This window comes from Pelophylax lessonae, assembly GCF_965119305.1.
Source record: "Pelophylax lessonae genome assembly, chromosome: 7".
Classification (NCBI taxonomy): domain Eukaryota; kingdom Metazoa; phylum Chordata; class Amphibia; order Anura; family Ranidae; genus Pelophylax; species Pelophylax lessonae.
In genome coordinates, this window is record NC_138774.1 from 201,992,372 (window position 1) to 202,018,500 (window position 26,129).

The 26,129-nt window shown below is 38.1% G+C and overlaps 1 protein-coding gene across 1 annotated transcript; it reads right to left on the bottom strand.

The window, feature by feature from the left end:
- Window positions 1-10,305: 10,305 nt before the first annotated feature.
- Window positions 10,306-24,936, bottom strand: LOC309559832 (extracellular calcium-sensing receptor-like; the record flags this gene model as incomplete). The annotated part of the gene is made up of 7 exons (XM_082263265.1): window positions 10,306-11,201; window positions 14,719-14,842; window positions 14,961-15,185; window positions 17,779-18,615; window positions 19,363-19,651; window positions 22,702-22,917; window positions 24,860-24,936. The coding sequence occupies 7 exons, from the start codon at window positions 24,934-24,936 to the stop codon at window positions 10,306-10,308; spliced, it is 2,664 nt and encodes an 887-aa protein (XP_082119391.1).
- Between the last annotated feature and the right edge of the window lie 1,193 nt (window positions 24,937-26,129).

Here is a 26,129-nt window from a genome sequence, read left to right on the forward strand (position 1 = left end):
GGCACTATTCCTCCCACTTATACCAATGATGGGACACTATTCCTCCCACTTATACCAATGATGGGGCACTCTTCCTCCCACTGATACCAATGATGAGACACTATTCCTCCCACTGACACCAATGATGGGGCACTATTCCTCCCACTTATACCAATGATGGGGCACTCTTCCTCCCACTGATACCAATGATGGGGCACTATTCTTCCCACTGACACCAATGATGGGGCACTATTCCTCCCACTTATACCAATGATGGGCCATTTTCTACTTCCACTGGCCACAGTCTGCCCCCCCCTAGAGTTTGAAGAACAATAAAATGTCCTTTTTTTAAAAGTTTGTTGACCCTTGCTCTAAAACATCCTCACACTTTACAGAATGTTTTCACAAGTACCTAAAATTTATATTAGGATTACATAGATAGATAGATAGATAGATAGATAGATAGATAGATAGATAGATAGATAGATAGATAGATAGATAGATAGATAGATAGATAGATAGATAGATAGATAGATAGATAGATAGATAGATAGATAGATAGATAGATAGATAGATAGATAGATAGATAGACCTGGACTAGGTATAAACATAGACAAACAGAGAGAACTTGCCTTTTTGAACTTCTCTTAGACAAAGCATGGATGATAATGTAGTCTTCTGAAGAGCTGGACAGGGCCCTGATGGATACCTGAATATATATTTTAGTCTGGTCAGTAGGGAGAGCTTTCCGTTAATCACATGAGGATTTCTTCCAGCACTTCCTATTATATTATCTACTATTCCTATGATTATAACTTCACTAACCATATATTTAAATGCGATCATTATAATTTCTACATCATAATTATGTCATGAAATATAATTGTTGCAAAGTTCATACCAGCTAAACATTATTTATTGATGACGCAGAAGTTACCCATGAGGTATGAAGACTTCAACAGGTGCTCAGCATTGAAAGATATTAATAATAATAATAAACTTTATTTTATATAGCACCTTTAAAGGTAGCTTCTCAAGGCGCTTTACAAGGAAAACACAAGAAATATACAGGATAACATAAAGGAAAATAGGGACAATTACTTGAAAGCTTGTCTAAAGAAAAGCGTTTTTAGATTTGAGATGACTGATGTTCTTTGAAGGTGAATTCCAGAGTTTTGGAGCATAGCAAGAGAAGGCTCTCACTCCCATTGAGTGTAGGTGGGTAGAGGAGGACACACAGAAAGGTAGAATTTGAGGAGCGAAGGTTATGAGGGGGGGGGGGGGGGGTAAGTTGATAAATCTTCAGAAAGATAATGGGTTGCCAAATCATGAAGAGACTTATAGGTGAGCAAGACGATCTTGAAGTCTATGCGAAAACTGACGGGTAGCCAGTGCAAGGATGCCAGGATAGGGGTAAAATGATCTCTTGTATCAGAACTAGGGGTCAATTCACTAAAATTTAACACATGCGATAAGGGTATCATAGTACTCATATTACTCATTTACATACATTTGCATACATTATTGTATGCAGTAAATAGTCCAATTCCAATTCATAAAGTCCATTTCATAATAGAAAAATAAAAATAACGATTATACAGTATTTGCCGGGAAAAAAAGGGGGCTGGTAAATATTGCATAAATAGCTCTTAAAGTGATTGAAAAGTCTCGTGGCTTTTAAAAAAAAAACAAAAAAACAAAAACAAACATGCTATACTTACCTCCTCTGTGCAGTTAATTTTGCACAGAGTGGCCTGGATCCTCCTCTTATGGGGTCCCTCTTTGCTGCTCCTGGCTCCTCCCTCCTGTCGAGTGCCCCTACAGCTAGCAGCCTGCTGTGGGGGCAACCGAGCCGAGCTGCAGCTCTGTGTGTCCATTCAGGCAGGGAGCTGCCGTTTCGACCCCGCCCCCTCTCTCTCCTAATTAGCTAACTGACTTTGATTGACAGCAGTGGGAGCCATTGGTGCCAATGCTGTGTCTCAGCTAATCAGGAGGGAGAGCCTGGACTGCCAAGGGACTCGCGGACATCACTGGAACGAGGTGGGACTCAGGTAAGTATTAGGGAGTGCTGGACACAGAAGGCTTTTTATCTTAATGCATAGAATGCATTAGGGTAAAAAACTTTTTGACTTTACAACTCCTTTAAGACAAAGCACCCTCCTTCCCCAAAACACCCATTACTCCCCCCCTCCATGTTGAGGGCATGTGTCCTGGTATGGTTCAGGAGGGGAGGAGCGCTCACTCGCATCCTCCCTTTCCTGACCTGTTGGGCTGCATACTCGGATAAGGATCTGGTATGAATTTTCGGGGGGACCCCAGGCTGCTTTGTTTTACACTTTGGAGTGGGGTTCAATTCCATACCAGACCTGAAGGGCCTGGTATACATTGGGGGGGGGACCCCACGCTATTGTTTTTTACATTCAGCTGTCAGCGGGAAACCCGCGCTGACAGTCTGAGCACTGACAGGCTGATCCCCCACCCCTTCAACCTCTGCAGCAATGCTGGCAGCATACATACGTCTATTTCCCAAAGACAACTTAACTTCTTTAATCGACCGGGCCTGTTCTGATTGGAACCTGTCCTGTTAAACCGCTGTATGGTCTTGACCACCATGCTCCAGCTCAGTTTCAGGGTCTTGGCTATCTTCTTATAGCCTAGGCCAGGAGTTTCAACACTGTGGGTCGCTAGCTGTGTTTGAGTGGGTCACGCTGAGCCGGAAATCACTGAGAGTGGGCCCGCTTAAATTGTGCTTTGCGAGCACATGCAAATTATAGAGAGCCAGAGCAGTCAAATTGCGATGGATTCAGGACCCCGACCGCATAGTTTACGGAGGCTGGTCTGCATTTCCTGCAAGGAGGATACTTGCATCAGTGAGTACGTATGTGGGCTGTTATGTAGGATATGTTCATGGGGTGCAGGGCCAGCTCCTCGGTCCTGCTGGTGGCAGCGGTAGTGGCTAGACTGGCAGCGGGATTGTCTCAGCTATAGCGGGCAGAGATGGCAGCCTCGTGTCATAAGAGGACCAGGTGGCCCGGCGGTGTCAGGAGTTCATGGAAGCTTCTGTGACCCCAGTAGAGGATCTGAAGGAGAAGAGCGAGGACATCAACACCAGCATAGCATAGAGCTCCTCATCATGGAGACTCTGGGTGAAGTGTGCTGGGCCCTAGAGAGGGCAAACAGGGGCTTCACCTTCACTGTGGACCACTGGGAGAGGAAGGAGGTTGAGTGCTATATAGCCTGCTGATCACTGTCCGGGGGTGGTTGATCTCTGTCCTCTGCCTGCCTTACTTTCATACTGTCTATGATTACTTACAACCCTGCTTATATGCAACACATGCCACAGGTTTCTGACCCCTCACTTAGAACATCTGGAAAGTGTATTCAATATTAAATTGAAAAGTAGTAAATTGAGATTTTTAATTTAACATCTCCTCCCTTTAAAATATGCATTTTTATTATTATTATTTGCATTTATATAGCGCCAACAAATTCTGTAGCGCTTTACAATATTCAATTACAAGCAAGTGGGTCCCAAAAAATAACTGTATTCAGAAGTGGGTCTCGGCCCAAAAAAGCTTGGGAAGCCCTGGCCTAGGCCATCTTTATGTAGAGCAATAATTCTTTTTTTCAGATCCTCAGAGAGTCTTTGCCATGAGGTGCCATGTTAAACTTCCAGTGATGAGTATGAGAGAGTGAGAGCGATAACATCAAATTTGAAACACCTGCTCCCCATTCACACCCGAGACCTTGTAACACTAACGAGTCACATGACACCGGGGTGGGAAAATGGCTAATTGGGTCCAATTTGGACATTGTCACTTAGGGGTGTACTCACTTTTGTTGCCAGCGGTTTAGACATTAATGGCTGTATGTTGAGTTATTTTGAGCGGACAGCAAATTTACACTGTTATACAAGCTGTACAATCACTACTTTACATTGTAGTAAAGTATGATTTCTTCAGTGTTGTCACATGAAAAGATATAATAAAATATTTACAAAAATGTGAGGGGTGTACTCACTCTTGTGAGAAACTGTATTTGATGGGGGTGCCAGGAAGCATGACCTCAGTCTTGCCAACCGCCTAACTGGGAAAATGCGTCATTACTTTGATGTGAAATACTGGGGTTATGGCTGGCGCTAAATGCCATAACCCCAGTATAATTTTTTTCCCCTCACACGCCAGTCTTTCTCATAAAAGCTTTGAAACGCGTCAGCTGTCATCTTAATAGGATTATGGACTAATGCATGGACTATTCTTAACATTGGAGCGATTGAGCTTGATATAACTATTTTCTACCTTTGTTTGTGAGTAGCCATTTTATATGTTGTACTAATAAAGCCTATTATTGAGGGTAATGTGCTAGGTCGGTGTGCCCTTTTTTTGTTTCTTTTTGCCTGTAGTACTGTTGGACTACCCCAGTCCTTTTTGGGCAGCAAGACTCTAGCCATCCGAGACGCCACATGTGAGTCCCGTGGGAAGTGTGGTCGGGGAGCTTGGATTCTAAGCGCAGGAGAGAGGTGGTATCACCATATTGTTTTCTCATAAAAGTACTCCGAGCAGCAGATTTGCCGCTGGGTCACTTTTAGAAGCGGCAAAATCGTCCACCCACTTCCGCCTCTTTCCAGTGGTTTTTGGGCTTACGTAGCTGAAAATTGATCCGGTCCTGGCAGCGGTTGGGCTTTGAGATGAGTGAAGGAAAGATGGCTTCCGCTCATCTCTATGCCCTAGGAGGACCAATGTGATGTCATGACGCCACTTCTGGTTCTGGCCACATGTAAACAAGGCCGTTTTTGTTTTGTTTTTTGTTTTTTGATCTTTTACTTTAAAGGGTAGGGGAGAGATTTGGGGTCTTCTGGACCCCAAATCTCTCCACAAAGAGGACCTGCCATGCTGTATTGTTATCACAAGGGATGTTTACAAGGGATGTTTTAAAGGGACAGTGTTAAAAAGAAAAAAATTGAATAAAATAATTATAAAAAAAAAAATGTTTTAAGAGCCCCCATCCCCGTGTGTTTGCGTGCAGTGGTGAACGCATACGCAGGTCATGGCCACATATGTAAACGGTGTTCGCACAACACATGTGAGATATCACCGAGAAAATCTGAGCAAGAGCAATAATTATAGCCCTAATACTCCTCTGTAAATCTCCAATCCTGTAAACTGTTGAAGTTTTTGAAGTGTCACTTATGGAGATTTTTAATACCGTAGTTTGTTGCCATTCTATGAGTGCACACAATTCTAAAGCATGTTAGGTGTCTATTTGCTCAGCGTATCATCTTTCATATCATACAAAAAATTTGGTATATCTATTAAATATATTTAAATATTTTAAATTCATTAATATTTATTTTTCCCCAAAAAATGCGTTTGATAAACCGCTGTGCAAAACATAAAACATAAAAAATTGCAACAACTGCCATTTTATTCTCTAATGTCTCTGCTAACAAATATATACACTGCTCAAAATATTTAAAGGAACACTTTGAAAATACATCAGATCTTAATAGGGAAAAATATCATGCTGGATATCTATACTGATAAGGACTGGGTAATGTGTTAGGAACGAAAGGATGCCACATCGTTTGATGGAAATGAACATTATCAACCTACAGAGGGCTAAATTCAAAGACACCCCAAAAATCTAAATGAAAAAATGATGCAGCAGGCTAGTCCATTTTGCTAAAATTTCATTGCAGCAACTCAAAATGGTACTCAGTAGTTTGTATGGCCCCCACGTACTTGTATGCATGGTTGACAATATCAGGGCATGCTCCTAATGAGACAACGAATGGTGTACTGGGGTATTTCCTCCCAGGTCTGGACCAGGGCATCACTGAGCTCCTGAACAGACTGAGGTGCAACCTGGCAATGTCGGATGGACCGAAACATAATGTCCCAGAGTTGTTCTATTGGATTTAGGTCAGGTAAGCATGGGGGCAATTCAATGGTATCAATTCCTTCATGTTCCAGGAACTGGCTGCATACTCTCACCACTAGAGGCCGGGCATTGTCATGCACCAGGAGGAACCCAGGACCCACTCCACCAGCGTAGGGTCTGACAATGGGTATAAGGATTTCATCTAACAGCAGTGAGGGTGCCATTGTCTAGCCTGTATAGGTCTGTGCATCCCTCCATGAATATGCCTCCCCAGACCATCACTGACCGACCACTAAACCCATCATGCTAAACGATGTTACAGGCAGCATAACGTTTTCCACAGCTTCTCCAGACCCTTTCACATCCATCACATGTGCTCTCATCTGTGAAAAGCACAGGGCACCAGTGGTGGACCTGCCAATTCTGATGTTCAATGGCAAATGCCAATTGAGCTCCACAATGCCATGCAGTGAGCACAGGGCCCACTAGAGGACGTCGGGCCCTCAGGCCACCCTCATGAAGTCTGTTTCAGATTGTTTGGTCAGAGACATTCACAGCAGTGGTCTGCTGGAGGTCATTATGTAGGGCTCTGGCAGTGCTCATCTTGTTTCTCCCTTCAAAAAGGAGCAGATACCTGGTCCTGCTAATGGTTTAAGGACCTTCTATGGCCCTGTCCAGCTCTCCTAGAGTAACTGCCTGTCTCCTGAATTTTCCTTTATGCTCTTGAGACCTTCTAGCAATGACACATATTGATGTGCCATCCTGGAGGATTTGGACTGCCTATGCAACCTCTATAGCAGTGGTAATCAATTCAGGGGCCCACTAACAAGCCAGGTTTGCAAGATAACTAAATTACATCACAGGTAATATAATTTGCTGCTCAGTGATTGCAGTATTCTAGTCTGCATCTCCCCAAGGTAATACTTAAAATCTGGCCTGTTAGTGGGCCCCGAGGACCGGAGTTGAGGACCACTGCTCTATAGGGTTCAGGTATTGCCTCATGCTACCAGTAGTGACACTGACCCTAGCCGAATGCAAAACTAGTGAAAAACAGTCAGAAAAGATGAGTAGAGAAAAAAAGTCAGTGGCCTCCACATGTAAAACCATTTCTGTTTTGGAGGTTTTCTCATTGTTGCCCATCTAGTGCACCTGTTGTTAACTTAATTAACACCAAAGCACCTGAAACCGATTGATAATCTGCTACTTAACTGACCAGATCAATATCCCAGAAGTTTCATTGACTTGATGCTATACGCTGATTAAAAAGTGTTCCTTTAATTTTTTTAAGCAGTGAATATATTTATGTGCATGTACACATATATAAAATTATTTAATTTTTTCAGAGCAATTTGGTAATACCTATTATTGTTATTTTCAGCTACATTTTTTTGGAGGGATTTCTCTCTTTTCCCTGCCCTGGACAAACAAAGCTTTTCCCTTGGGGAGATACACATACAGTATATACGAACCAGAGAGACATATGGTCCTGTCGGGTGATTTTCTAAGTGCACCATTGGGAGAAGGGCTTCTCAGTATGGTATGGAAATTTGCAGATCTTTTTGATAAAAGTAAGTAAAAAAATTCTCTTTTCAATGAATGATACATTTGCACATACAGGTCTGAAATTATGTATTATGAATGATATATGAACGTGGAAAGCAGATTACTGGCAGCTTTCTTTACATTACAGGGTGGTGTTAAATACCCCTGATGAAGATAACCCATTGATATTTGAAACAGCGTTATATTTCTCTCTACGCATAAAACTGTAATTAAACCTTTGGGAATATGCAGTCACTTATGGTATTGGGTATCGCCACCAAACATACCGCTTATGCTAAATTTTCTTTGATGAATAACATTTTTCTTTTTTTACAAGATATGTCTTTTTGATTATATCGGTTGCCGTGAAAAAAAAAAGTCCCATAAAGAGGTTTATCGAAATTTGTTTAAAAGTTATTAATGTGAATTTATTTATAGGACTTTCAAATTCGATATCTCTTCCATAGGGTTAACACAGTACCACTGTGGTTTTTTTTGTCTACGGTTGGCTGAACACAGACTTATCCAAAATCTAAACACAACAGCTGTTGATGGTTACACTTAAGATTACAAAGTGTGCCTTTTTTTCCAGTTAGAAACTGCATTATTTATATATTTTTTCTTTAAATATATTGATTTTAAATTCTTAAAATCTAATTTTTAGAAAAAAATATTAAGTAAATCATTAAAATTATTGTAAATAAATAATATAATATATATTATGTTAGACGTCTGAGTTGCTATACTATGTGCCCAATCATTTAAATGTTCTACTTTAATACAGTTTATAAAAAACAAAACCTATTTGTGTGCATTTCTTACCTTTTTTAGTTTAGCCTTGTAATTATATATCTAAATGTAAATTTAACGCATTTTTAACATTTGCTAAAAAGTGAGAAATTTAGAGTGTTAAAAACTTTGTTTTAAATTGTTGTATAAATGTTATTATGATTACTGTACTTCTACTAATACTTTAATTTACAGAGTGCAAGTATTTTCCAGTTACAAATTACATTATTTAAATATTTTTCTTTACATTTGCTTTTAAATTCTTTATTCCTATTTTTGAAAAGAGATGGAATACATTATTCAAATACTTACTTAAAATATGAAATTATTAAATACACATATTACATTTTAATTCCACACTATTCATGCAAAGATTTAAATTTTCTTATTTAAATAAATGCAATCTATGAAAAATAAAAACTGTCATTATGGGTTTCCTATATCTTATGGTTTCAGCATTGTTAAAACATGTCTAAATTTAAATTGTCCCAAATTTAAACATTTTTCTCACTTTAATAAAAAATTTTTTTTACTAGTTTTCCATAGGTGCTTAAGAGTTAAAAAATATTGTAGTATTACCATGTATAAAGAGCTTTAGGCCCCTTTCACACTAGTGCGACTTGTCCTGCGATTTTGGACCGCAAAATCGCATGACAAGTCGTTTTCCATTATTTTCAATGAGCCCCATTCATATCAGTGCGTTTTGAAGTCACGCCGACTTCAAAGTAGTTCCTGCACTACTTTGGCACGATTTTAATGCGTTTTGCGTCAAAATTGCGGCAAAGGCGTGTCAAAATCGTGTCACAAAATCGGGGTAAAATCACATTGCATAAGTGTGAAAGGGGCCTTAATAATAAATAAAATAATGTGTTTGGTGATGAGTCATGTTTTTGTATTATTATTGTATTTCCACTACAACTGCCACTGAGTTTGCTTTTAAATGTTTATATAATTTCTATAAAAACAAACATGTAATTAACAAAAATACATGTTAAATTATTCATTTATTTTTACAGTGATTCATTTTATGGTATTCTAATTGGCATGCACTCATTTCATTTCTATTTTAAATAAATCCAATTTATAAAACCTTTTATTTTGCATTTCTTCCCTCTTGTAATTTCAGTCTTGTTAATATATGTATACAATTAAATTGATTAAATGTTTTTTGTTTTGCTGAAAAATAATACATTTTACAGTGTGATTAGAGTTCTAATAGTAGATGAGGTTTAAAATGTTACATGAATAAACATACCTACATTAATAATGATAAAACATTAGAAATTAGAGCTGAACTTCAGGCATGCAACTTAATTCATAATTAAAATAAATGAATAAATAAATGAATATGAACTGTTGTTCTTGTTAAAGGATTTGTAATCCGGTAATGCAGGTACCTCTGTTATACAGCACAGCTAGGTTGGTGACCTTATATTTCTACACTGAAGTTAAATAATAAAGCTTTGTTACTGGCCCATCCAGGCACTTGGACAATAAAAAAGCCTCCCCCAACCCAATCATTCAGCATACTCTGCCTCTTCCTTCAAGAGGTTCACAAGCAATGCATTTAATATTAGATTCAATTATTTTTTTCTTGGAATACATAACTGTGTAAGAAATGTATATAGTTAAGCCACATTTACCCAGCCAAGCAAGCTATTGTTTTCCCTCTAGATGAGCAAGCTTTCGTTCCTCACTTCCTCCATGGACATAAAAGATTTTTACTTTCATAAAGATCTTTAAACCATGAGATTGTACCTACACTTTGCACTGCCATCTGTCTGTGTAAAGCTTTTGTCACTGTAATTGAAAAAAGAACCAACCAACTGGCAGCAGTATATAACACTTTCTGTTATTCTATATGTTGTAAATTTTTTGTGGGCATTTTGATCAATTTAAGCGTTTTTAAGTAACAGTATTGTGATTATTCTCAGAACTTGCCCTCCTAATTTGAACAAAAACAATAGGTATGTAAATAAACTAATATTTATCATAAAAACTATTTTAAAGAAAAAAAAATATATATATATATATATATAAAAAATAAAAGAAAAACAGACATCTAGAAAATTATTTCAGATATTTTTTTGATCAGAGAAGGTCTGTATTTTATTTTCACTTAGATGCTAAATACTCTCTTTTATTCATTGAAGGCTTCAGCATGATTATATAACATTTTGGACCAAATATACAGCACAGGAGTCCAAAACTAGACATCAAGATGGCAAAAATCTCAACTGAAACAATATATTTGCCTTTTGTGCTGAGATAAGCTGGAATAAAAGTGCTCCAAACACTAAGGAAGGTCAGCATGCTAAAGGTTATGTATTTGGCTTCATTGAAACGGTCTGGTAGGTTCCTAACCAGGAAAGCAACCATAAAACTTATGACAGCTAAGACGCTCAAATACCCTAATGTACAGTAAAACATAACAGCCGAACCCTCGTTACATTCTAAAAGTATGGTGCCAACCAAGACATGGTAGTTATGTTCTAGGAAAGGTGGAAATCTAGCCAACCACACCAAGATAATAATCATCTGGAAGGAAGTGCAAATTGTGACAATGATAATGGCTGTCCTAAAACCAAGCCATACCCTTAAATTGCTCCCTGGTTTGGTAGCTTTAAAGGCAATGACAACTATGATGGTTTTGGCCAAGATACATGACACACAAAATGAGAATGTAACTGCAAAAAGAAATTGTCTGACAATACAGGTCAGTCTAGTAGGGTAACCAATGAACATCAAGGAGCAGAGAAAGCAAGTGTTTAGGGAGAGAAGTATAAGGTAGCTGAGGTTCCGGTTGTTGGCTTTCACCACCACAGTGTCACGGAACTTTAGGAATATGTACAGAACAATCAAAGTGATGATGGAGAACAAAATGGAGAACAAGGCCAACACTAGACCAAGAGGCTCTTCATAAGAAAGGAACTCGATGACTTTAGGAATACATTCAGTTCTTCTGCTGTTGGGCCACTGGTCTTCTGGGCAGACATAACAAGCAACAGAACCTGCAAAGAAGGATTAGAATTGCTGAGCTTTGTACTGGGAAAAGTATGTAGGTTGCCATTATTGTCTTTTTATTTGAAAATGCTTGTTGCTTGGCTTCATTTCTTTTCCTAACAAGACTATAGAACAGACAACAAAGTTCCAGAACGATTAACTTTTTTTTTTGGTTATTAACATTAAAAGAAAAATTGGTTCCAAACTGAGGTTGCCCTACTGTTTATACCCAGTACACTAAAATTGCTAATTTAAACAGGGACTTACCTTGGGTTTAGAACTTTTAGGCATAAAGTGGTAAGGGCATCCCGGCCCATGACCAAACAAAAAAATAGTGTAGGGTCTTCCAAAGTTCATACTGGTTCCTTATCCAGGTATGCCGCCTGAACCCTACCATGCCTCAAGCCTTCAACATTGAGAGGGTTCTTGGCAAGGCACCATGTTGATGGGAACAATGAGAGGGGTATGGTTTATTGGAATGTTTGCGGGAGGAACTTTTTGGAATAAGGGAGCCCCCAGATATCCACCCCCATAGTGAATGAGTAACGGGTATATAGTACACCTTGTTACTCATTCACAAAAAAATATAGGCTGTAAAAAAACACACATGCCCTCCGTGTCAATGTATTTTACACACCAAGATATAGTATTTTTTAAGAAGACCCCCAAAAAATGTTTTGAAGTGTAAATCTATCACAAGTCATATCATCTATCAATGTAGATTCAATGTTAATCACAATGCATGAAGCTCTGCAGGCCCATCTCCATCCGATACAACAATCCTCTCCAGCAACTGACAGCTTGCTGGCTGGCTGCTGAATGTCAACAAGGCAGCAACTAATGCTGACTGGCCTCATTAGCAAAAATAGCCATGACCATATTTGGTTATTGACATCCCCCATGGTGTCCGCTGTCTTACAATTTCGAAAAAGGCAGCATGATCATTGGTTCCTAGGATGTTTGTAGCTGCCTGCGCCCTAGCAACCAATGTGTGGCTGCTCACAGCCTAGCAAACAAGGACACCTGTGACATGCACAGTGGGATGTTGTCATTCTGATTTCCACTGTATTAAAGTATATTGTAATTGTACTGTCTACCCTCAAATTGTAAAGTGCTGCGGAAACTGTTGGCATTATATAAATCCTGTATAATAATAATAATTTAGTGGTGGTTATAATACTGTCACTAAACAAACGACTTCCTGCTGCGGCAGCCAGAGTTTCAGGAGGGCGAATAGGTCATCTAAGTACTTATACTTGGTGACATACTGATACTCTTAGTTGTGGTTGTCTATTGCCTATAACTGTTGACTGTCACTCTGATTTAATATACAACCCCAATTTCAAAAATGTTGTGTCAAATCTACATTAAAACAGAACGCAATTATTTGCAAATCTCATAAACCCCTATTTTAGTCACAATAGAAAATTGAAAACATATCAAATGTTTAAACTGAGAAAATGAACCATTTTAGAATAAAATCGTTAATTTTGAAATTGATGGCAGTAACATGTCCCAAAAAAGTTGGGACAAGGTAACAAAAAGCTGGCATAATGAGTGGTACTAACAAGGAAGAGCTGGAAGAATATTTTGCAACTAATTAGGTTAATTGACAACAGGTCAGTGATATGATTGAGTATAAAAAGAGCATCCTAGAGAGTCAAATTGGTTGATTTACTAATGGCAAACACACTATTCACTTTTCAAGGGAAGCTGCACTCTGAAAAGGAATTTTCCCCACTGCCTAATAAATGAGGTGACGCTCTGCTGATGTCTATCATCCAATCATGTGCAAGCAAAAATGCTGTTTTTTCTATCTTCCTTGGGTATTCTTTGCAGAGTGAAGCTCTGGGGAAAATGCTCTTGCACAGTGCAACTTCCCCTTGCAAAGTTAACAGTCTACTTGCCTTTAGTAACTTAATACCAGATTGTCTCAGAAGTAAAGATGGACAGAGGTTCACCAATTTGTAAAAAGCTGTGTCTAAAAATTGTCAAACTTTTTATACCATTTAAAAAAAAAAAAAAAAAAAAAAGGTAATTTTGAAATTGATGGCAGCAGCACATCTTAAAAAAATGTTTACCAGCATCCCCTCTTCTTTTAACAACACTCTGTAAAAGTTTAGGAACTGAGGAGACCAGTTGCTGGAGTCTTTGGGAGAGGAATGTTGCTCTTTTCTTGCCTGTGCCTGATAAAGCATTCTAATTGCTTAACAGCCCTGGCTCTTCTTTGTCCTGTTTTTCATTTCAAGATCAGCCACATTTTTTTTCTTGGTGAAAGGTCTGGACTGTAGGCAGGCCTGTTAAGCACCTGGACTGTTTTATTGCGAAGCCATGCTTTTGTCATAGATGCAGTATTTAGTTTAGCATTGTTCTGCTGAAATATGCAAGGCTTTCCCTGAAAATAATGTTGTCTAGATGGGAGCATATGCTGCTATAAAACCTGGACATATCTTACAGCATTGATAGTACCCTTCCAGATGTGCAAGTTGCCCATTCCATACGCACTAATGCACACCCATACCATCAGAGACACAGGCTTTTCAACTGAGCACTGATAACAAGCCTGAAGGTCCCTCTCCTCTTTAGTCCAGAGGATGCAGCACCAGTGGTTGCCAAAGAGAATGTTAAATGTCGATTTGTCTGACTACAGAACAGTATTCTACTTTGCAACAAACCATTTTTGGGCCAGAGAAGACGGCAGTGTTTCTGGATTGGATATTGCATCTTCTTTCCATGATAGAGCTTTAACTTAAATTTTTGGATGGCTAGGCAAACTGTGTTCACAGACAGTGATTTTTGGAAGCATTCTAGAGCCCATGTAGTGATGTCCTTTATAGAATCATGCCTATTTTTAATGTAGTGCCATCTGAGGGCCCGAAGACCATGGGCATCCAATATTAAGTTTCAGCCTCGTCCTTTTGTGCATAGAGATTTTTCCATATTCTATTAATCTTTTAATGATATTATGTAATGTAGATGATGATGTAATTAAAGTATTTCTAATTGTATGTTGAGAGGAACATTATTCTGAAATTCACAATTTTTAGATGCAACTTTTCACAGATTAGTAAATCCTCTGCCCATCTTTACCACTGAAATTCTCTGACTCTCTAAAATGCTCTTTTTATATCCAATCATGTTACTGACCTGTTGCCAATAAACCTAATTAGTTGCAAAATGTTCTTACCACTCTTCCTTGTAAGTATCACTTACATGATCAGCTTTTTATTGTCCTGTCCCAACTTTTTTTGAGTCATGTTGCTGCAGTTAATTTCAAAATTACCCTATTTTTTCTTAAAATTGTACATTTTCTCAGTTTAAACATTTGATGTGTTTTCTATTTTCTATTGTGAATATATTATGGGTTTATGAGACTTGCAAATCATTGCATTATGTTTTTATATAGATTTTACACAGTGTCCAAACTTTTTTGGAATTAGGGTTGTATCTTTGTATCACAATAAAGTATAATATTCAGATTTAATTGTAACAGATGGGCAGCGAAGCATATCCCAGTATCCTCACTTGTTCCGTTTGAGATGGTCCCTTCTGGACATGGTTTACAGTCAAAGCAGCAGACAGGTTGACCCTTCAGTGGTGCCTTCCAGTAGCCAGGCAGACAGACCATACTGCAGACTGAGGATGGAACCTTGATCAAAAGAACCAAATTAATTTTTGCAATGGTGCTTTGCTTTAATCTTTACTTTTTTGAGTGGGAAAGAACTTTTTAGATATAACCAGTTTTTGAACGTTTGGATAAGTCTTACCTGCCCTTGTCCCCCAGCCCAGTAGATGACATTCTCATTAATGTAGAGTTTTTCACTGCTGTTGATGTGTTCATTAAAGGTCCCGACTTTCACATGTTGACCTTTGTTACCATTTATATGCCAGTTCAAAATGTCAAAATACCCGTAGATGTCTCCATTGGCATCAAATGACACTTCTTCCCCAGCTGTGTTGATAAAATAAACTCTCTTCAGATAATAAAGGAGCTATTGAAAAAATACATGAAAACGTGCTATATTTAATTACAAATTACATAACATTTTTAAATGCTTAGAATCCTACTAAGTAAATACCAACCAAATTCATTGGAAGTAGCGTAACCCAAAGATATGAAGGAATATATGTAATGAGAAAATATAGCTGCCCTATATTTATGTTTAAACTCCTTTTATTAAATTTAGAAAAATATAACAAGACAAAACAATCAAAAATACAGGTAGTATTCCTGAAATACGCACAAGAAAAAACATGAAAAAAATCCCAAGGCATTACATATACCCCACAATATACATATAATTACCAGCATTCCTCACATAAAAATGGAAAAAAGATAAAGAAAAAAAACCCACCCTTTTCATATATAAAACATGAATGACTTTTCTGATCTTCTACCTGAATGCATTCAAAAGTCCACCCAACTTCTCCCTCTAAAGCCCCCCCCCCCCCCAAAAAAAAAAAAGAAAGAAAAAAACCCAAAAATGATGTGCAACCCATTTGTAATAATTAGGAGGGGAGTGCAAGCAGGGCCTATATGTGGCTACCTCCCTGATTCTACTCATCACTTCCCTTTCTCCCTCCCTAAATCTCCAACCAGTGACCTCACTCAAAAATAAAATACCACAACGACATAAACAGTAAAAAAAAAACATAAATTACAATATTTAAATAAACTCTCTTCAGATAATAAAAGAGCTATTGAAGAAATAGATGAAACACATGCTGTGTTTAATTAAAAATAAAATACTTAGAATCTCACTAAGTAAACACAAATCAAATTAATTGGAAGTAGCATAACCCATAGATATGAAGGAATATATGTCACAAGAAAATATAGCTGCCCTATATTTAAACAATAAATACATAAATAATTATAAAAAAAATATTTGTGTTGAAAGTTTAGGTTGGAAGCTTCATTTCTTTGACTTCCCACATTAGTCCAAAAGCAGTCAAAGTGCATCATTTTTGTTTCATTATAAGTAATATCACTGTTCTAAAATTAGTATTTAGCTCAAGAAACAAAATAACCAAAATAAAAGGAGTTTGAAAATACTTGCTGTTACCATTATGAAGAGCTCCCACCATCCCTGTTGGATTTTTCACCTTTTAAATCTTAGGATCAGGCCTATTTATGACATTTGTTAAGCTAAAATCATTGCTAGAAAATGACTTAGAACACCCAAACATATTTTTTTTAGCAGAGACCCTAGAGAATAAAATGGAGATTGTTGCAATAATTTATATCACACCGTATTTGCGCAGCGGTCTTACAAATGCATTTTTTATGGGGAAAAAATACCCTTTTTTTAATTAAAAAAAACCCAGTAAAGTTAGCCCAATGTTTTTCTTTAATGTGAAAGATAATTTTACCCTGAGTAAATTGATACCTAACATGTCATGCTTCAAAATTGCGCACGCTCGTGGAATGGCGACAAAATCTCCATAGGCGTAATTATTAAAAATAATTTTCGGTTACCAGTTTGGAGTTACAGTGGAGTTATAGGGCTAGAATTATTTTTTTTTGCTCTAACGATTGCGATGATACCTCACATGTGTGGTTTGAACAATGCTTACATGGGCGTGACTTGCGTATGCGTTCGCTTCTGTGCGTGAGCTCGGAGGGACGGGGCGCTTTATTTATTTTTTTCTTATTTATTTTGCCTTTTATTTTTTATTTTTACACTGTTCCTTTTAAATACATTTTTTTTATTACTTTTATTTCTACTACAAGAAATGTAAACATCTCTTGTAATAGAAATGGTCCTCTTTAATGTGAGATTTGGGGTCAAAAAGACATCAGATCTCACATCTACCCTTAAAAGCCAAAAAAAACCCACAGTGGGCAGTCCGGAAGTGGTAAAGAGTGGCTAAGTAGTTAGCACTTCTACCTTGCTGCACTAATATTTTCGGTTCAAATCCCAACCATGGTACTACCAGCACGGCATTTGCATTTTCTCCCTGTGCCTGTGTGGATTTTCTCTTGGTACTTTGTTTTCCTCCCACACTCCAAAAGACATGTTGGTAGGTTAATTGGCTCTTATCTAAATTAGCCCTAGTGTGTGTATGTATGAATGTGAGTTAGAGACCTTAGATTGTAAGCTCCTTGAGGGGAGGGACTGATGTGAATGTACATAAATAATTAAATATGTAAAGCTCTGTGTAATTTGATGGTGCTATAAAAGATTCTATAGTAAAAAAAAAAAAAAAATAAACATGAGAAGCTGGAACACACAAAGGTGAGCAGAAACACCTAAAACCCGTACAGTATAATTTCAATGCATTTTAAAATGGCCATTTCTGACGGGAAGTGACAACATAGAAGTTAGAAGGCAGGGACAGAGAGCGGTCACCCTATACCAAGAATTGCCTGAACAAGGACCTTTATGGCAGAATTATTTTAACTAAAAATGCTGATTTAAAAATATAAAAATTACTTTTGAAAGTACATTAACATATAAAGATTATAGGAGATTTTAGTGATTGGGCTTACATACTTATATATCTCAACTTTTGGTATACAAGAATCTACATACTGGTGTTCATATATCACAAGAGTTACCTGTTACAGACATATATAGATACCTGCCAGGGTTGTATATCCTTTACATCAGCACAAAATTTGCTTGTGAAAGGACTTCCATTAGATTTACAAAACAGTAGGCTGTGAAGAGCATGAACAATGGCATAGAGAGCATTGTGGGCCATATATACAGCTTGTGATGTCGGGTCTTGGAATTCTGTGACATCATCAGTTACTATTGTTTCCAAACCTGTACATGTTTGATTGTGATCATACACTTTTAATGCGGTATTATTCCAAACATCAGCAGCCCCCTTGCACTTGAACAATGTCTCCCAAAATTGCCAGATGGACAACATTCTTGGATAAGCAGACGGATGAAGAGACTGGAGGAAGCTGGAGAAATTTGGGAGAACTTTTCTACTCTTGGCAATCCCTATAGAGCCATTAAGTAACTTCCAGAACTTGTTATACTGGGTCAATGGTGTTGTGTACCAAGATTCTATTCCCACCCATACTTTCCCTGTGAGATTCTGCTGAAGGACTTCCAAAAATATCATGGTGACATCTGCAGGAGAACAATAGAGAACAATTACCCTTGCTGTTGACCTATTGATGTTTGCTACTAACCCTGCCATTCTCGGATCAGTGAGACCAAATGAAATAGTTTCAAAAAAAGAAATACAAATCCTATTAGTAGCAGCCTTTTTCTGGAAGGCTATGGCTCCTTGGAGACAGTAGTCTGTTGAGGAAACAACCAGCCCAATCCAATTCCACCCCAGTTTTTTGCATAGTTCTATCAAAGCTTGTGGTTGATATCCAGCACTGGCTGTGGTTCTTAAAAATGAAGGGAACTCCAGTTTGTTGCTCAAAGATGGATGTGAAGTTATATAGCTGACCTGCAGGTGCATGTAAAATAATATTGATTAGATGAGATAAAAGATAAATTTGTTTCTAAAGACTACCTTCAGTCAAATTTTCAAGATTAGCAAGGAAATACACACAGAGGATACAATCGGCAAAAACAGCATTGCCATCTAGCCAGTGTATTTCATTATGTGTTTTGCTCCCATCACAAATCCGTGGAGAGAGAGCAGATCCAGCCTAAATTATGCAGACATTTATTTAACTTACATGCAATTATTTTAGACTTGTTAGCTCTCATCAGTGGAAATGGTGAAAAGTGTGGCTTTTATAGAGAAGGCATGGAGGAACAATGACATCATGACCTTTTTTTCCATTGCTTTCCTGCCCCTAAACATCTCATCAATGACAGCCACGAAAATTCTGAGTGCATTATAAAGAGTTAAACTCAGTGGAGATGGATAGAGTGCTGAGATACCAGATAAAAGGAATTTAATCAATTTGATGGCAGCATCCAATTAGACTCCATAGACTATAAATGTGCTATCTCATACTAAAGAATTTTAAAACAAGCAACCAAATTCTAAGGAGAACCTATATTAGCATCACAAGTGTGCAAGGTATGTACTTTGGAAAGTGAGTATGTAGGCAAACAGTATATTCTGTTCCCCATCAAGGTTTTTAAAGTTTTCCTGCAATTTACCTTTTAATATTTTATAAGCAGAAAAGTGTGATATAACTTGTAAATATCGTAATCTCAAGGCTGGTAGAAAATCACTTACTTGAGGTAACCTCCATAGACCCAGCACTCTTGCGATTGCCAGTGAGGAAGATGATATATCACCAATGATAGCTGGGACAATAGGTTGTGGCCCACAGTGGTAATTTGGAATCCATTTTCTGCCCCCCGACGTCACCTGAATGGTAGCTTGAAGGGAAGTAGCCTCAAAGAAGCAGGAATCATACATCTGGAACCCCAGTGTGATGTTTGGCAGGAGATCTGGATTGTTGTTGACTTCTTTGGTGGCAAAGAGTAAAGCCAGTACTGACTTATACAGCTCTGAAATAAAACTGAAGAAGGGGGGCAGAAATTGAGTTTTTCGTTGTTCAGTAAATAATTATAGATTGTTCCAATCTTCTACCAACTTATTCTCAAACTGGATACGTAAGGTTTGTATTAAGAGCATTTATTTGCAATAAGCACTGGGACTGCAGAAGCAGCTGTAAATAGCTTAAAGCAGCTGAGAAGAAAGCCAGAGGCAGGTCCGAAGAAACTCAAAAGGCTTATAAAACCTTCCTCTCAAAAATGTAATATGTAAGAAGTGCACACCTTAAAGTATGTTGCATGTGTCCATCTACACAAGACCTAACTTACATGTAAGTAAGAAATAGGAAGGACTTTACAAAACACTCATATTACCATTGCCTTTGTACACTTTTGCTACCCATATATTTCCCCTGAGAAACACAACTCCAAATTTAAAGTTTTACCTCCTTCGTGACCAGGGCATTTTTTGCTATTTAGCACTGCGCTACTTTAACTGGAAATTGCTCGGTCATGCAACACTGTACGCAAATGAAATTGATATATTTTTTCACACAAATAGAGCATTCTTTTGTTGGTATTTCATCACCACTTGTTTTTTTTTTAAACTATATTTTCTATTTTTTGTTATGAAGCATATTCAATAAAACATAACAAAATCAAATTTCTTCATCATTTTAGGCCAAAATGTATTCTGCTACGTGTCTTGGTAAAAAAGAAATCCCAATAAGTGTATATTAATTGGTTTGTGTAAAAGATATAGCATCTACAAACTATTGTAAAATCCCTGCATCTACAGACATCCACGATCTAACACTAACCTATCTAGCCCTGTAAAGAAGAAATCAGTATACATACCTTTTTTGAAGCCGATATGACCCGATCCCACACTGAGCTTTCAGCCGCGGCTTCGCTGTGTAGGCAGGTGCAGAGGACACAGCCAACAACGGAAGCCTCATAGTAAGTCTATGGGTGACGTCAATCCCCATTCATTTCACAGCCGTTGTCAGCTGTGTCCTCTACAGAGCTTCCGCCGCTAGAGACCGGATCAGATCAGCTTCAAAAAAGGTATGTATGTATGTATACTGATTTGTTCTTTACAGGGCTAGATGGGTTAGTGTTAGATCATGGATTTCTGTAGATGCAGGGATTTTAGTGTTAGGGTGGACTTACATTTTAACTGTGTGCCTTACAAGTGTAATGTGTGTAATATGTGATACTTTTACTAAGAGAGCTGTCTGTTTTTCTTCTTGCTTTGCAGGGAAAAGAAACAGCCAGATTGCTGCTCTGTGTAGAGAGTCCTGTGTGTTTATAAACACAGGACTCTGTGATGTAATTGGACATAGCTGATCAGCAGGTCTCAGCCATAAATCCTTGTCTGACACCTGCTGACAAAATCTCGCTGTGTCCAACCAAGCACAGGTCAGCAGCCCCAAACCCAGAAGCAAACCGGCAATTTATATTTATGTTGCTGAGCCTGCAGCTGCCGCTCGGTCACAGTAAGTCCACTGTGACAAAGCGGCAAGTAGTTAAAATGTTAATGTAGTTCTGTGGTCAAACTGTAAAGTGAATTACAGACAGCTCATACCAGTAAGATTGGGCTCTCTTTTTTTAAAAATATAGACACTGGAACATTTTGTAAACACCTGTTGTTCCTGCCAGCAGAACCATTGGGTTAACACTTCCTTTAGTAGGGCAACCCACTGCAGAATTGTCACGCGTGCTGCTGTTAAAGCTGCATAGATGCTGACACAGTTGATAGCTAATAAAATGATGTAAGAACCTTGTTCAGTCTCTCCTATTACCTTCAGCACTGTCTAGCAGGGTGAAAGAGAATTCTAGCTTTTCAGCTGCATTTACCATTGTGGTACATGTCTATGGTTTGTGCTGAACTGCTATACCAATACCCCCATCCCTTTGGTATAATAACCACACCACAACAGATTGGAGTTAATTGACCATAACATCCTTTTATTAACCAAAACATAAATAACAAATGAATAACTGATAAAAACCATAATAACATGAACACACAGTGTATAAAGAATGGAGCCACCAGGTTCTACTAGGCATCAAAACAAAGGACAGTACCTGCGTGTCACTTATCAGGCCTCCAGCCGCAAAAAAACACCAACAGGGAGCCGTGCCTCAGACGGGTCCCTACACCGTACCTTTTTGTGCCCATATGAACCTAAAAGGACCTTGCACCCCGCCAGGCTTCTCACAAGTCACAACAACCAAATTACCCAACACGGAATACCAACAAAATACAGGGCAAGAGGGCTGGAATTTGTTCCCTGCTGGCTGACCTCCAACTGAAGACCACCCCACCCGGCTAACAAACCACACCCCCCAAAACTCCACCCATCCCTGACCTTGTCTCAAACAGATCAACTTTACTTGCTTAGGGGCAGCCAAACTTTCCTTACTCCTCCTATACCCAAGCCCTTTAACCCCTGTCATGCTGGCCCTCTATTGTTTTTCTTGTTTTACACCAGGCCTCTCTTTATGGGGGAGATTTACAAAAACTGGTGCACACAGAACCTAGTGCTGCCCTACATAGAAACCAATCAGATTCCAGGTTTTATTGTCAAAGCTTAACTGAACAAGCTGTAATTAGGAGCTGATTGGTTACTATGCACAGCTGCACTGGTTTTAGTAAATATCCCCCTATATGTCAAAACTTTTAACATGGCAGCTTGCCTTGAAAATGCCTGTTCATCAAACTGGAAGGAAAAAAACCAGAGGCTTCAGACTTTACCTATTCACAAAAGGTAACAGACTCCCTGATCATCATCCTTTCCCACCTTTTTAGTTTGAAACGTCACCTGGTTGCTTTCATGAAGCATGCAGATCCACCCTATTATATTTTATTTAAAGCTGTAAATGTGCAAAGTTGGGTAAGCATGAGTCAACAGCAAACTATCATGGTCTTGGACTGGTGGTTGGGCATCACTAAACTAAACCATCTACATTAGGCCATAAGTAGTATTGTAATTATTATTTGCTGTAATGGAATCATTGTCCTTTCCAGTGGGTTGTCATAAAGTTTACAGCTACCTATCATAATACTCACAGTTCACAGGACCGTGGTGTTGGGTAACTGGAAAAGGTTAACACGGCCTGAGTTAAAGTGGCACGTATTGGATTGATCATCCCCAGAGTGATGTGTCCTTCCTCAGAGTAATCTGCCAGAAGGGATGGGGAGAGGAGACATTTGGATGCCAAGGCCCTAATACAATACAGGGGCAGTATTACAATACCCAGCTGGATGAAGAAAATCATTGTTGACCTGCAAAGTAAAAGGACCAATTACTACCAGTTACATTTTTGTGAATATTAGACCATTTTAATCTTCACACTAGAACATAACATCACTGACCTACAGTATATCTCATTGGGCCTCAAGCTCTAATCCATAGAAGCCATGGTTACCATGCACTTCACTGATGATGTCCAACACGCCTGAAACAGCTGTATGTAGTTTGGAATAAATTACTCTATAATATTATATTTTCACTCTACACCAGTGGTTCTGGATGCACATCTCACCAGAGGTGTGAAAAGCAATGACTTGTCCTGAAATGAGGAATAATACTCTTACTTTTGGGATATGGGATGAAAGACATGGGTATACCTTCTGTTTTAAGAAGGCCTTAGTGTGCCACACAAGAAAATTAAATAATCTTTAGAACTTTCATATACTGGTAAGTTTTAATTAGAAACGTTTTAGAATTAAAGCAGTACAAGACGCAAAAACAAAAATGTAATATTTCACAACTTACCGTTCCTTAGATAGTGCTGGCTGCATTGGTTTACCTTTTTAGGCCTTTTTTCCTTTTATTTCACCTGGTGATCAAGCCAGTAACACAATTCCTGTTTTAGGGTATCTACTGTACATGGATGAAGTAGCAAAGCAGACATCTTTGGACAGCAACATTGTCAGTCTGGGGAGAGGGTAATGTTGGATGTACTGGTAGATTTTGATGGACTTGACTACCAAATTTAAGCTGAACTCCAGCAATCACTTTATAAGCAGTTACAGCAAACATATTTTTTCTTTTACTAAAGGTTTTACATAAATTAATAAATGATGACCCTTGTAAGCACCCCTGTCAGTGTTAGATGGTTTGTCTAAATTCCTTAACTACTACCTCTTCTTTTCACCACCTTAGTCGGCAGTGACTCTCTGAGGTCATCTTGTACAATCTGGGCCCATCAGACTCTCATTGTGAGGGAGAACACTGGAGAGGAGTGATGAGCAATAGAAGCCTACTATAGAGAGGAATAAGCCAATTATTGTATTACAACTTACTTCTCTACCTCGAGATGTAATGAGTAGGTAACCCTTGTAGTGCAGGGGAACCTGTTGCAAGGGTGGGTTTTTTTTTTTACAAAAATCCTGGAGTACAGCTTTAACTGTGTTCAAGTATACCTGGGAGAATTGATGCAGTTTTAGTGCAAGGATCGGATTCACCAAATGATGATTTAATTGAAGTTTGTTTTCTATGTATACACTTTGTAGGCTGTTAATTGATACAAAAAATGATTTATTTTATTACTCTGAAAGCATCCTCACTTTACAGAATGTTTTCACCAGTACCTAAAACTTTTATTAGCATCAGATTAGATAGAAAAATAGATAGATAGATAGATAGATAGATAGATAGATAGATAGATAGATAGATAGATAGATAGATAGATAGATAGATAGATAGATAGATAATGGACTTTCTAGGCCAAAGTTGGCCAAGAAAGAAAGGAGATAGGGGAAGACAGGAAAAGGGAGTGGGGCAAGCAAGATTTTCTTGGTACTATCAAAAAACATAAACGATTAAATAAAATCAAAGATCTTTATTAAATATAGTATAACAAGAAAAATGTAACAATCAATAGTGCGCTACATGTACATAAAAATGTATACAGTAAATCTAGACCACTCTTTTGCATTTATTTTTCATCTGAAACTATATATATACATATATATATATATGCTGTATGGTATAGAGGTAACTTTATTACTTCATCTATATCATTTAGGTTGGCTGAATCTATCTGCTCCCGCACTTGCCCCCAGGGGACGGTTCAATTGGCGGCACCCTGGCTCTTGAAATTCCAACTCTGGTGGTGTTGATGTCCAGGGTGAGTACTTGTAGTTCTTCATAGCTACCAAACAATTTTTAATAAGGAATGTGTACTAATTTGTCATTGTTTTATTGTATACTTACACATACCTTGTCCTTGCAGGACTATGGTCCTTTTTTATGTTCTTGATTGAACTCCTGAAGAAGCGTCTTCTGCCGCAAAACATGTCGAGTGTGGCCCAACTGAAGGTTTGAACTCGGAGACGTGTTGTATTGTATCTTACAACAGGGGTAAAATAGTGTCACTGCAGTTGAGATTCTTCAACTTCCAGTTTTTATGTATATGTAATCCACTATTGATTATTACATTTTTTTATATACTATTTGTAATAAAGATCTTTGATTGGATTTAATTGTTTATGTGTTTTGATGGTACCAAGAAAACCCTGCCTGCCCCACTCCCTTTTCCTGTCTTCCCCTATGCCCTTTCTTCCTTGGCCAATTTTGGCCTAGAAAGTCCATTATTAAATAGGATGAAGGGACCTTGTTTATAGAACATTTTTAAGAAGCACTGACAATAGATAGATAGATAGATAGATAGATAGATAGATAGATAGATAGATAGATAGATAGATAGATAGATAGATAGATAGATAGATAGATAGATAGATAGATAGATAGATAGATAGATAGATAGATAGATAGATAGATAGATAGATAGATAGATAGATAGATAGATAGATAGATATTTATTTTTATTATTTATTAAAACAGAATTACTGTGTTGGAAAAAAGATCACCCCCTTATCACAGTATTTAGTTGAACCACCTTTTGCTTTAATTATAGCCTTTAGTCCGTTGAGAATTGTCTCTACCTACTTTGCACATCTAGACTTTGCAATATTTGCCCACTCTTCTTTGCAGAACTGCTCAAGTTCAGTTAAATTTGATGGTGACCATTTGTGAACTGCAGTCTTCAAATCATGTGACCATAACACCTTTTTCCATGTGGCCTCAGAATATTACGGTATGCTTAAGGTGGTCGGATGGGACTAAAATGGAATTATTTGGCCTCAACACCAAACAATATGTCTGGCGGAAATCCAATACAGCTCATCATCCAAAAAACACCATTCCTACAGTAAAGCATGGAGGTGGGAATATCCTGTTATGGGGGTGTTTCTCTGCAGCAGGGACTGAGGCACTTGTCAGGATAGAAGGAAAAATGAATGGGACAAAATACTGTCAAATTCTTGAGAAAAATCTGCTGCCCTCTGCCAGAAAGTTGAGAAGAAGTTTGACAATGACCCACAGCCCACAGCAAAAATGACCACACAGTGGTTTAAGGAGAAAAAGGTGAATGTCCTTGCATGGCTTAGTCAGAGCCCAGACTTAAACCCCATTGAATGATGTGGAATGT